Source organism: Oryx dammah, unplaced genomic scaffold (assembly GCF_014754425.2).
Source record: "Oryx dammah isolate SB20612 unplaced genomic scaffold, SCBI_Odam_1.1 HiC_scaffold_7, whole genome shotgun sequence".
Lineage (NCBI taxonomy): Eukaryota > Metazoa > Chordata > Mammalia > Artiodactyla > Bovidae > Oryx > Oryx dammah.
In genome coordinates this window covers 33,277,331-33,291,138 of record NW_024070191.1, presented here as the reverse complement: position 1 = coordinate 33,291,138, position 13,808 = coordinate 33,277,331, and the positions used below count along the sequence as shown (strand labels likewise).

The 13,808-nt window shown below is 37.6% G+C and overlaps 1 protein-coding gene across 1 annotated transcript in view; it reads left to right on the top strand.

Annotated features, from left to right (window-relative positions):
* Positions 1–13,808, top strand: part of ADAM2 (ADAM metallopeptidase domain 2) — a 113,632-nt gene that overhangs the window by 64,992 nt on the left and 34,832 nt on the right. Inside the window, exons 12-14 of the mRNA XM_040242990.1 lie at positions 1,233–1,413; positions 5,191–5,289; positions 5,400–5,595. Coding sequence (XP_040098924.1) covers positions 1,233–1,413; positions 5,191–5,289; positions 5,400–5,595 — 476 coding nt within the window. The remainder of the gene's footprint in view (positions 1–1,232; positions 1,414–5,190; positions 5,290–5,399; positions 5,596–13,808) is intronic.

Below are 13,808 nucleotides of genomic sequence, written 5' to 3'. Positions count from 1 at the left end.
TTGTAAGGCCTCCCAGACAGCCATTTTGCTTTTTTTGCATTTCTTTTCCATGAGAATGATCTTGATCCTGTCTCCTGTACAATGTCACGAACCTCATTCCATAGTTCATCAGGCACTCTATCTCTCAGATCTAGGCCCTTAAATCTATTTCTCACTTCCACTGTATAATCATAAGGGATTTGATTTAGGTCATACCTGAATGGTCTAGCAGTATTCCCTACTTTCTTCAATTTGAGTCTGAATTTGGCAATAAGATCTGATGATTTCCCTCTATTGAATGTGGGTTGGATTTGGTGACTTGATTTCATCAAATAGACCTTGGAAGAAATGATGGCGTGTGACTTTCAAGATTATATAATTAAAGAGTTTGCAAATTTCTCTGTATTCTCTCTTTGATCAGGCGCTCAAGTTGGAGGTAGGTGCAATATCATGAGGACCCTCAAGTAACTTTCTATATAGAGCCATATGGCTAGGAACTGAGGCCTCTTGCCAGTAGAATAAAGGCACAGATAAAAAGCATGGCTGTAAACATTACTTCATGTAAGTTAAATTCATGGTTTCATTTTAAGGCCAGTGGTCAGCTCCTATGGTTTACAAAAGGGAAATGTAGGTATAATACAGGGAAGTCAGGTATTCAACTGAAAATCAGAAGTTCTATTATCAAGGAAAAACAAGAGAAAGGAGAATGAGAACATCCAGCTAATCTGTGAAAGGTTCAAGCTGCAAGTAAATTATCCAGTTGGGTATAATTATGATTGGCCATCTCTTTCTAATGACAACATTGCTTTCATTGTCAGAAAATGTACCCTCTATGAGCCAGTTCACACAAAATAAACATCTTACACTGCCTGCTTCTCAGTAATATTCAAGTTCTATCAACTTTTCTCCTTTTGTTTTCTAGCATTTAGATAGAAATTATCTGAATTGTTGGCAATATAATAATATATCTCTTATTTGTGGTTAATATGACTAAAGAGTATGTTCCACCTGGGTGCAACCACAAAAAATAAAAACATTGGTAGTTTGTCCAAAATTCTCTAATTTTTTCATGATACTCATGTGAATAACATTTTCATGTAATAATCCACATAACTAAGGTTTGAGTCCATTACCTTAAAATTTAGTAATTTTATATTAGCTGTATTTTGTTAAATTATAGACTTGTATTCTGAGGCTAGGTAATTTTCAGGAAGCAATGGTTACATAAAAATGTAATGTCGATGTGTTTTTAGTCATTCCAGTGGTGTGAAGTTCTTTAGTACCTGCAGCGTGGAAGATTTTTTACATTTTATTTCAAAGCCAAAGTCCCAGTGTCTTCAAAACCATCCACGTTTAGATCCAACATACAAAGCTGCAGTTTGTGGTAATGGACAAGTTGAAGAGGGAGAACAATGTGACTGTGGCAGTAAGCAGGTTGGTACAAATTTGGAAAACTATATACCAGAATTACATCAAAAAGTATTAATTTTATAGTATAATACTGCTATTTCACCTAATTTATCAAACTTGCTTTTTAACAAAGGCCTTAAGAATGCATACTGGGATTATATTAAATTAATGACTACACATATATTTTTATATGTGAATTCAGCAGTTTGTACATTATTCATACTGATGATTTTCAGGGTCTTAATCCTTTAGCTGAATTGACCAAGGTTTATGTTTCCCCTCTTGTGTATACACTTCCTTAGTATTTCTTTTTTTGCAAAAAGTTTTCTTTTTATTGCAGTATAGTTGATTTACAATGTTAACTTCTGTTGTACAGCAAAGTGTTATATATATATATTCTTTGGGCTTCCCTAGTGGTTCATTTGTAGAGAATCCATCTGCAATGTAGCAGAGACAAGGCAGGAGTCTCGGGTGAGATCAGTGGATTGGGAAGATCTCGTGGAGAAGGAAATGGCAACCCATGCCAGTATTCTCGCCTGGGAAATCCCATGGGCAGAGGATCCTGGAGGCGAGGGGTCGCAGAGTCAGACATGCCTTAGCAACTAAAACAATAACATGATTGGCTTGTGGAGCTGCAAATTACAGCTTCTAAACATAGAACTCTTTATGAAAACAGCTGTTGAAGTATATCTGATTTACAATGTTGTCTTAAACTACTGTTGTACCACAAAATTATTCATTTTATATATGTGTGTATATAAATGCATTCTTTATTATATTCTTTTCCATTATAGTTTATTATAGGATACTGAATCTAGTTTCCTGTGCTATACAATGGGGTTTCCCTGGTGGCTCAGATAGTAAAGTTTGCCTGTAATGCAGGAGACCCATGGACCTCGTTATTTATCCATTCTATAATGTAATAGTTTGCATCTGCTAACGCAAACTCCCAACTCATTCATCCTCCACCCAGACCCTTTGGCAACCACACCCCTGTCCTCTGTTCTGTGCGTCTCTTTCAGTTTCATAGATCGGTTCATTTGTGTTATATTTTAGATTCCACATATAAGTGATATCACATGGCGTTTATCTTTCCCTTTCTGACTTACTTCATTTGGTATGAAAATCTCTAGGTCGAAACATGTTGCTGTAAATGGCATTATTTCATTCTTTTTTATGACTGAGCAGTATTTCATTGCGTATATGTACCACATTGTCTTAATCCATGCATCTGTTGATGGACATTTAGGTGGTTTCCATGTCTTGGCTACTGTGACTAGCACTGCTGTGAATATAGGATTTTGTGATATATTTAAATGATAGTTTAATGATAGTTTTAATTTTAAATAATAGTTTTTCCAGAAATGTGCTCAGGAGTGGGAATGCTGGATCATATAGCAAGTATATTTTCAGTTTTTCAGGAATCTCTATGATGTTTTTTGTGGTGGCTGCACTGACTTACAATCCCACCAGCAATGTGGAAGTGTTCCTTTTTCTCCAAACCCTCTCCAGCATGTTATTTATAGAGTTTTTTTTTTTTTAATGATGGCCTTTCTGAACGTGTGAGGTAATATCCCACTATAGTTTTGATTTGCATTTCTCTAATAACTAATGATGTTGAGTATCTTTTCATGTGTCTATTGGCCATCTCTATGTCTTCTTTGGGGAAGTGTCTATTTATGTCTTCTGCCCATTTTTCAATTGGGTTTATTGGTTTTCTGTTGTTGAGTTGTATAAGCAGTTTGTATATTTTGGAAATTAAGCTCTTGTCAGTTGCATCATTTGTAAATATTTTCTCTCAGTCTGCTAGTTGTCCTTTGGCTTAGTTTGTTTCCTTTGTGGTGCAAAAACTTGCAAGTTTGATTAGGTCCCATTGATTTATTTTTGCTTTTATCTCTATTGCCTTCAGAGACTGACCTAACATTCCTATGATTTATGCCAGAGAACTTTTTGCCTATGTTCTCTTCTAGGAGATTTATGATGTTGTGTCTTTTATTTAAGCCCTTTAAGTTTCTTTTTGTGTATGGTGTAGAGGAGTGGTCTAACTTCATTGATTTACATGCATCTGTCCAGTTTTCCTGGGGCTTCCCAGGTGGCACAGTGGTAAAGAATCCACCTGCCAATGCAACAGATGAAGGTTGGATCCCTGGGTCAGGAAGATCCCGCAAAGAAGGAAATGGCAACCCACTCCAGTATTCTTGCCTGAGAAAATTTTACCGTCTGGAATCTCATAGAGATAGGAATGACATTAATTAGGCAAAATAGTTCTGGAAAATAATTCAAACTTTGTGTGCCCTAGGAAGTATCATGCCATAACCCATATAAGACTACTAAAATCCATGATTTATTTTTTGTAACTTATTGAAATTTTTTGCCCAATTAACTCTATTTCAAATCCCCAAGTATTTAAAAATGTGCATGTCACACATGTGTGTGCCTGTGTGTCTGTCTTCTGTCTCTCCATCCTTATTCCCTATCAGTTGCTTTTTATTAACCCTAAAAATGGAATTTTAAAACACAGAACCACCAGTTACAAATGAATTATAAAACAAGACATAATACATATGGATGAACGATTAAAGGTGATAATTTCAATTAAGTTCAGAAATATAATTTTGTATCTCTTCATCTTTAGAGAATTATAAGCAAACTTTGAATATCCTTTAAAAGATAAAGACATCAAAATACAGTAGATTCATAAAAGTTGACTAAGAACTAATCAACTTTTAAAATCATAACTTCTGTTTATTTCACATCTTGTGAAATAACTTTGTTATAAGAGGCAAAGATCTCAATTTCTTAGCTTTTTAGTTTTATTTTACTTTTTTTAATTAAAAAAAGTTGGGAATGTATAGCTGATTTATAGTGTTGTGTTCATTTCTGCTGTACAGCAAATCAGCAATCAGTTGTTCAGTTCAGTCGCTCAGTCGTGTGTGACTCTTTGAGACCCCCATGAGCTGCAGCACGCCAGGCCTCCCTGTCCAACACCAACTCCCAGAGCCCACCCAAACCCATGTCCATTGAGTCAGTGATGCCATCCAACCATCTCATCCTCTGTCGTCCCCTTCTCCTCCTGCCCTCAATCTTTCCCAGCATCAGGGTCTTTTCCAATGAGTCAGCTCTTCATATCAGGTGGCCAAAGTATTGGAGTTTCAGCTTCAACATCAGACCTTCCAACGAACACCCAGGACTGATGATATTTAGGATGGACTGGTTGGATTTCCTTGCAGTCCAAGGGACTCTCAAGAGTCTTATCCAACACCGCAATTCAAAAGCGTCAATTCTTTGTTTCTCAGCTTTCTTTATAGTCCAACTCTCACATCCATACATGACTACTGGAAAAACCATAGCCTTGACTATATATCCACTCTTTTTTAGATTTTGTTCCCATATAGGCCATTACAGAGTATTGAATAGAGTTCCCTGTGCTAGTCAGTAGGTCCTTATTAGTTATCTATTTTATAAATAGTAGTGTATGTGTCAATCCCACATTCCAATTTTCTCTCCCTCCTCCTGAAATAAACTTGTGGTTATTGATGTCTTGGCTTTGGTGGACTCCAGGACTTCAGAAAATCCTACTACCAAAATAGTCAAGCTTAGTGATATACAGAACACTTGGTTTAGCACATTAGGTAATGAATAAATGTTAAATAAATGAATGAATAAATGGCTTTATATTTTTCCATTTGCCAACATTTAAGCTAAGCATCTGTCTGTATGTTATGTAATATGTTGTCCTTGTTAAATATCTGTTTAACGTAAAGTTGGAAGGTATTTCAGAGCATTTGATTTGCCTTTCAGGTTTGTGATGAACAGACAAACACGTGCTGTAACCCTGACACGTGTAGACTCCAGCCTGGGTCAGCTTGTGATACTGGACTGTGTTGTGATTCTTGTGCTGTAAGAGCCTTTAAACATTTTAATACCTGCATTAGTAAAGCTATCATTTTTTATAATATTTAAATGCTCACATTCTGCTTTACTCAATATTGTTTAACTCACCTCACCAGTTTGTACCAAAAGGACACATATGTAGGGGTTCCACTGATGAATGTGATCTCCATGAATATTGCAATGGTTCATCAGCAGCATGTCAAGAAGATTTGTATATTCAGGATGGGCATCCGTGTGGACAGAATCAATGGCTCTGTGTCGGAGGAAAATGTGTGGATGGGAGAAAACAATGTGTTGAATTATTTGGTGAAGGTATTTATTTTAATTTGACTGCCTGTATATGTATTTTTCTGGAAACTGACTAATATACCTATCTTTATATGTATATATTAGAAAGAACAAAGGATGTTATGAAATGAAGCAATTAAAATGTCAAAAATACTTAAAATTAATTTTAAAAATAAAATAAATAAAATGTTAAAAATAATGTTAACCTCTAGAAGAATAAAAATAGAAAAAGATAACATCACCAGGAAAAATAACTGAAATAAAACTCAGTCATTTCAACAAAATGCAGCACCCAGAATAATCAAGTATTGATATAAGTCAAATATTTGTTTTATAATCTAAGATAAATACAAGAATAATAATATAGTAATTAAAAACTAAAAACTAATAAAGAGGAGAACAACAAAACTATTTAACATATTTGATTAACCCAAAAGAAGGCAAGAACAGAGTAAACTAAAAACATAGGATGTGAAAACAAATAGTAAGACTGGTTATTTATATTTACATACTTATAAGTTACATTAAATATAAAACCTTTGTTCAGTATTAAATTGAGGGAAAGAATATATCAAGTAGTGACAGAAGCAATTACAAGAAAATGACTAGAAAAATCAAGGCATGTTGCATTAATGATATATTTTTAAAGGCTGTAGAATATAGTGAAACCAATGACAACAAATTTAAATCTCTATAGCAGAGAAACTTTGCCTGCCTTAGGGAACATCGGACAGCCATTTATGTTCCTAGGGGCATATGCAGCTTCTGAATGTTGAAGATCAGTCTTGGCTTAGCAGAGATCTTCAAGGAAAAGAAAAAGAGATCAAATATAAAAGTTTTAGCAGTTGGAATTTCAGAAGAGTGAGCTGTCAAAACCATAGACTATTTTTCCTTGAGGCATTCTCATCCTTGGAACTCAGTAGCTGTTCAGAAACTTGGTGAATTTGATTTAAAAAATTAGAAAGGCATTATGAATTTTCATACAGCCACAAGAAGATCAAAGACCAAATGGTAGAGGAATTTTGCCTAAAAAGTTCTTAGTCTTCCTCTAGAACAGTTTGCTTCATTTAGAAGTGCCTTTGTTGGTAGGCTTTCCAAGGCCCACTTGACTTCACATTCCAGGATGTCTGGCTCTAGATTAGTGATCACATCATCGTGATTATCTGGGTCATGAAGATCTTTTTTGTACAGTTCTTCTGTGTATTCTTGCCACCTCTTCTTAATATCTTCTGCTTCTGTTAGGTCCATACCATTTCTGTCCTTTATTGAGCCCATCTTTGCATGAAATGTCCCCTTGGTATCTCTAATTTTCTTGAAGAGGTCTCTAGACTTTCCCATTCTGTTCTTATCCTTTATTTCTTTGCACTGATCGCTGAGGAAGGCTTTCTTATCTCTTCTTGCTATTCTCTGGAACTCTGCATTCAGATGCTTGTATCTTTCCTTTTCTCCTTTGCTTTTTGCCTCTCTTCTTTTCACAGCTATTTGTAAGGCCTCCCCAGACAGCCATTTTGCTTTTTTGCATTTCTTTTCCATGAAGATGGTCTTGATCCTGTCTCCTGTACAATGTCACGAACCTCATTCCATAGTTCATCAGGCACTCTATCTATCAGATCTAGGCCCTTAAATCTATTTCTCACTTCCACTGTATAATCATAAGGGATTTGATTTAGGTCATACCTGAGTGGTCTAGCAGTTTTCCCTACTTTCTTCAATTTGAGTCTGAATTTGGTAATAAGGAGTTCATGATCTGAGCCACAGTCAGCTCCTGGTCTTGTTTTTGTTGACTGTATAGAGCTTCTCCATCTTTGGCTGCAAAGAATATAATCAATCTGATTTCGGTGTTGGCCATCTGGTGATGTCCATGTGTAGAGTCTTCTCTTGTGTTGTTGGAAGAGGGTGTTTGCTATGACCAGTGCATTTTCTTGGCAAAACTCTATTAGTCTTTGCCCTGCTTCATTCTGCATTCCAAGGCCAAATTTGCCTATTCTTCCAGGTGTTTCTTGACTTCCCACTTTTGCATTCCAGTCCCCTATAATGAAAAGGACATTTTCTTTGGGTGTTAGTTCTAAAAGGTCTTGTAGGTCTTCATAAAACTGTTCAACTTCAGCTTCTTCAGTGTTACTGGTTGGGGCATAGACTTGGATAACTGTGATATTGAATGGTTTGCCTTGGAGATGAACAGAGATCATTCTGTCATTTTTGAGATTGCATCCAAGTACTACATTTCAGACTCTTTTGTTGACCATGATGGCTACTCCATTTCTTCTGAGGGATTCCTGCCCACAGTAGTAGATGTAATGGTCATCTGAGTTAAATTCACCCATTCCAGTCCATTTTAGTTCACTGATTCCTAGAATGTCGACGTTCACTCTTGCCATCTCTTGTTTGACCACTTCCAATTTGCCTTCATTCATGGACCTGACATTCCAGGTTCCTATGCAATATTGCTCTTTACAGCATCGGACCTTGCTTCTATCACCAGTCACATCCACAGCTGGGTATTGTTTTTGCTTTGGCTTCATCCCATCATTCTTTCTGGAGTTATTTCTCCACTGATCTCCAGTAGCATATTGGGCACCTATTGACCTGGAGAGTTCCTCTTTCAGTATCCTATCATTTTGCCTTCTCATACTGTTTATGGGGTTCTCAAGGCAAAAATACTGAAGTGGTTTGCCATTCCAGTTGTGCTGTTTCAAATCCTGAAAGATGATGCTGTGAAAGTGCTGCCCTCAATATGCCAGCAAATTTGGAAAACTCAGCAGTGGCTGCAGGACTGGAAAAGGTCAGTTTTCATTCCAATTCCAAAGAAAAGTGAAGTCACTCAGTCATGTCCGACTCTTTGTGACCCCATGGACTGTAGCCCACCAGGCTCCTTCCTCCATGGGATTCTCCAGGCAAGAGTAGTGGAGTGGGTTGCCATTTCCTTCTCCAATTCCGAAGAAAGGCAATGCCAAAGAATGCTCAAACTATTGCACAATGCACTCATCTCACATGCTAGTAAAGTAATGCTCAAATATCTCCAAGCCAGGCTTCAACAATAAACTTCTTGATGTTCAAGCTGGTTTTAGAAATGGCAGAGTAACCAGAGATCAAATTGCCAACATCCACTGGATCATGGAAAAAGCAAGAGAGTTCCAGGAAAACATCTATTTCTGCTTTCTTGACTATGCCAAAGTTTTTGACTGGGTGGATCACAATAAACTGTAGAAAACTCTGAAAGAGATGGGAATACCAGACCACTTGACCTGCCTCTTGAGAAATCTGTATGCAGGTCAGGAAACAACAGTTAGAACTGGACATGGAACAACAGACTGGTACCAAATAGGAAAAGGAGTACGTCAAGGCTGTATATTGTCCCCCTGCGTATTTAACTTATATGCAGAGTACATCATGAGAAACGCTGGGCTGGAAGAAACACAAGCTGGAATCAAGATTGCCAGGAGAAATATCAATAACCTCAGATATTCAGATGACACCACCCTTATGGCAGAAAGTGAAGAAGAACTAAAAAGCCTCTTGATGAAAGTGAAAGAGGGGAGTGAAAAAGTTGGCCTAAAGCTCAGCATTCAGAAAATGAAGATCATGGCATCCGGTCCCATCACTTCATGGGAAATAGATGGGGAAAGAGTGGAAACAGTGTCAGACTTTATTTGGGGGGGCTCCAAAATCACTGCAGATGGTGATTGCAGCCATGAAATTAAATGACACTTACTCCTTGGAAGAAAAGTTATAACCAACCTAGATAGTATATTTAAAAGCAGAGACACTACTTTGCCGACTAAGGTCTGTCTAGTCAAGGCTATGGTTTTTCCTGTGGTCATGTATGGATGTGAGAGTTGGACTGTGAAGAAGGCTGAGCGTCGAAGAATTGATGCTTTTGAACTGTGGTGTTGGAGAAGACTCTTGAGAGTCCCTTGGACTGCAAGGAGATCCAACCAGTCCATTCTGAGGGAGATCAACCCTGGGATTTCTTTGGAAGGAATTATGCTAAAGCTGAAACTCCAGTACTTTGGCCACCTCATGCAAAGAGTTGACTCATTGGAAAAGACTCTGATGTTGGGAGGAATTGGGGGCAGGAGGAGAAGGGGACGACAGAAGATGAGATGGCAGGATGGCATCACGGACTCGATGGACGTGAGTCTGAGTGAACTCCGGGAGTTGGTGATGGACAGGGAGGCCTGGCTTGCTGCTATTCATGGGGTCGCAGAGTCAGACACGACTGAGCGACTGAACTGAACTGAACTTGTTGGTAGGCTAGGAAGCTATCCTGAGGACTAAAGAGTATGTATTTATCCCTAGCAAGCTTTCAGTGAAGAGAAGATAAATATCTGCAAGGTTCTGAATCAGTACAAGGGCCACACCCAAGATAACAAAGTGAATCCAGAATAAAACAGCCTTGGCTCATATAATTGCCTGGTTGTACTTATGCAATCCCTGTCTTGCCCAGTCTGCCTGACTCTTCCAACCTTCATATAGTTGCATCATGTTTTGTGACTTATTCTGCCAATAGCTTCTTTTTGATTGCAGTGCTTATTCATATAAGGTAGCAGTTCCAATTGCTATTTTGCTATGTGTTTTCAGTATTTTATTTTACCTTCTGTTTCCTCAATAACATCTGTGTTGCATAGAGATTTTCTAGTGGAATGGTTCAATCTCTCTGTGATTTATTTTACTGTATGTATTTAGTTATTTCTGAGTGGTTTGCTTGGGTGTTACAACTACTATCTTAAGACATTCAATTAATATTTATTTCATTTCAACAGTAAACCAAAACTTAGCTTATGTTCTATTTTTGGCAAGTATCTTCACATAAGTCTAAATGACAAAGTTTTATAATAATTGTTTTTATGCAATGGTCTTTTAAAATCTACCGAAGAGAGTCCAAACAATAAGTATATTTGCACTACCTATTATATCTTCTTTCACTTTATTTGATAGTTTTCTATATTAGCATGAAGTGTTACTTCATGTGGATGCTAGTTACCTCCTATTGTCCTTTGATTTCAGCCTTAAGGATGCACTTTAGTAGATCTTACTGGAAAGGTTTGCTAAAGGTCTTTCTCATTGTGTTTGCCTTGGAATGCTACAATTTCTCCTTTATTTTTTTAGGAGAGTTTAGCTGAATATAGAATCTTCAGTCTTTTCCTTTCAAAGTTCTGTAGTATCATCCCACTGTCACCTGGCTTCCTTCATCCCTAATAAAGAGTGTGATCAGTTTGACCTTGATCTGTGGATCTCTTTACGATTATTCTATGTGTATTTTTTAAACCTTCTTGTAAATACGTAGATAGATATAGATACATCGTTAAATATGAAAAGTTTTCAGTCATTTCTTAAAATATTTCACCACCCTTTTCTATTTTTTCCTCATTTTTGGAATCCCTATGTGCCAATATTTCATATGCTTGATGTTGCCCCACTGATCCATTAAGCTCTTTACTTTTCATTATTTGATTTTCTTTCTTTCTTCATACTGGATAAACTCCACTGATCTATCTTTAGGTCAATAAAGCCTGCTGGAGTAAATCTATTGATTTTAAATTTTCTGTAGTGAAATCTTTCATTTTAGTTAAGATAGTTTTCAATTCAGAATTTCTATTTGGTTCCCTTTTTTATTTAAAAGTTTATATTAGCATTTCCCATTCAGTTTTTAAGAAATGGTTTCCTCTGGTAATTTGAACATATCTGTAATAGCTATTTTAAGTCTTTGTCTACTGGATTCAAAATTTGAGATCTGTGAGGATATTTCCCTTTTTTTTTTTTTTTTCCGGGTATGTAGCATACTTTCATTTTTTTGCATATCATGTAAAATTATTTTTTAAAGCTTTTTAATTTTTAGAAATTTTAAACAATATATTTGAACAGTTTTGATTCAGATTTCTCCAAGGGTTTTTGTTGTTCTTATTGTCTTACTGACTATTTGTTTAGTCCTGGACTAAATTTTCAGGTTCTGTATTCTGTACTATGTGCAGCCACTGAGTTCTTGGCTAGTTTTTTCTTTTTCTTTTTTTTAATCTCCCTAAATTCTTCTCTTTATTTTTAAGTCAGGCTTCCCAGGGATAACTCATAATTCGCACAATTTAGTGCCAAGCTGAAACCTGTCAGATACCCTTCAATGCTTTGACTGTTTATTCTCTACCCACAATGCCAAGGGACAGTTTCAAGCTTCAGGTGGTTTGCAAGACAGGCATAGCTTTCACTTCTTGCTAGTTCAGAACTTAAATATAATCCAGAGGAGTGACTGGGGACTTCTCTTTCCTAGAATTGTTCTTGGAATGTGTGCATCTTTTCAGATCCAGTTGCGTATTTGAGCTTTTCAACATTCCTTATGGCCATCTAGTTCTCCAAAGTTTCCTTTTAAATTCCCAGAAGGCTCTTGTTTGCCTCAACAGATGCAGTGTAGCTGTTATATTGCTATTATTTCAGTATTTCCCTCGGTGTGAGGCTCTTTTTCCCACTGAGCTGAGCTTGTTTTCTTGTTGTTGTTTTTCAGTCGCTATATTGCTTTCAAATCTTTGCAGCCCCATGGACTGCAGCTTCCCTGTTCTTCACTATCTCCAGGGGTTTGCTCAGATTCACGTCCACTGAGTCGGTGATGCTGTCTAACCATCTCATCCTCTACTGCCCTCTTTTTCTTTTGCCTTCAATCTTTCCCAGCATCAGGGTGTTTTCCAATGAATCAGCTCTTTGCACCAGGTGGCCAGCACCAGTCTCTCCAAAGAATATTCAGAACTGATTTCCTTTAGGATTGACTGATTTGATCTCTTTGCAGTTCAAAGGACTCTCGAGAGTCTTCTCTGGCACTACAATTTGAAAACATCAGTTCTGCAGCACTCAGCCTTCTTTATGGTCCAGCTCTCACATCTGTACTTGACTACTGGAAAAATTACAGCTTTTACTATACAGACCTTTGCTGGTGAAATGATGTCTCTGCTTTTTGATACTCTGTCTAGGTTTGTCATAGCTTTCCTTCCAAGGAGCAAGTGTCTTTTAATTTCAAAGCTGCAGTCACTGTCTGCAGTGATTTTGGAGCCTAAGAAAATTAAATCTGTCACTGCTTCCACTTTTTCCCCTTCTATTTGCCATGAAGTGATGGGACTCGATGCCATGTTTTTTGTATTTTGAATGTTGAGTATCATGCCAGCTTTTTCACACTCTTCTTAGAAAAACACCCTCGGAATAGAGATTTTCTAGGTAAGTAAAAGTTTGAATAATTGTCTGACTACGTTCTGTTGCTTTTAAAAAGCTCAAAATAGGCCAGACCTCTTCATTAGCTGTAAGGCTTTTGGCTACCATGCCACTGAAGAAAGATGAGAATATCTCCAAGGTAAAACATCACAGAGCCCTCTGTCTTAAGAACTGTATCCACCAGGATTCCATCAGAGAAACAGAATCTCACTCCAAATCTGATGCCATCCCTTCAAGCCAAAGCTTCCAGACAAACGAAGGTCTCTTTCACAGGAAGACTGAGTGTGCATTTCAGCCAGTTAGCTGTGCCTTGTTCCAGGGCCATTAACTGGCTAGAAACTCTCTCCCATTATTACTGTCGACTTTAAAAACATCCACAACCTAAAAACTGAGAGTTTTGTCTTATTCGGTTGTTTTAGGACTTCAAGCTCAAGAGAGAGCATCTCAAGTAACCCTGAGAAAACTACCCCAAAGAGGTGAGGGAAGGGGCCAGGTTACATGGAACTTTTGCAACAAATGACAGGAAGACCAAATATCAAAAGATTATTGTTAATTAAAGAAAACCAGATAACCCAAGTTAATGAATTTAGCACTTTTCTATGTATGGGAAGATGCAAGAGTCTGGGCTCACTGAAATCATTCCTTTGATATGCACCTCAGCTATCTGGAGCCAGTATCCTGTGTCTTTGACATCCTGAGCTTCCCTGGAGTTTACTATAGGGTACGGCTATAGTCTGATGACTGCTAGATCACAAGTATTCTCCTTCCTGAGTTCCCTCAAGGTTCACCTGCTCACATTGGAGGGCTGCAGTCCCCAAAGACTGTGATATCCTTAGTTACTGATACAGCAGGGAATATTCCATTTCTCATTACCATCCCAGGGGACCCAGGAATGCAAGTGCCTCTGGTCACTAGAATCAGATGACCAAGGAATGCCCCTGGGCAGAAGCCACAGAAATGAGAGCACCACATGTAAAAAGCCAGAGCCCAAGATGTATGTGAAAGCTCCCTTCTAGGAAATTCTGGCAATCTGAGGCATGGCAGGTTGA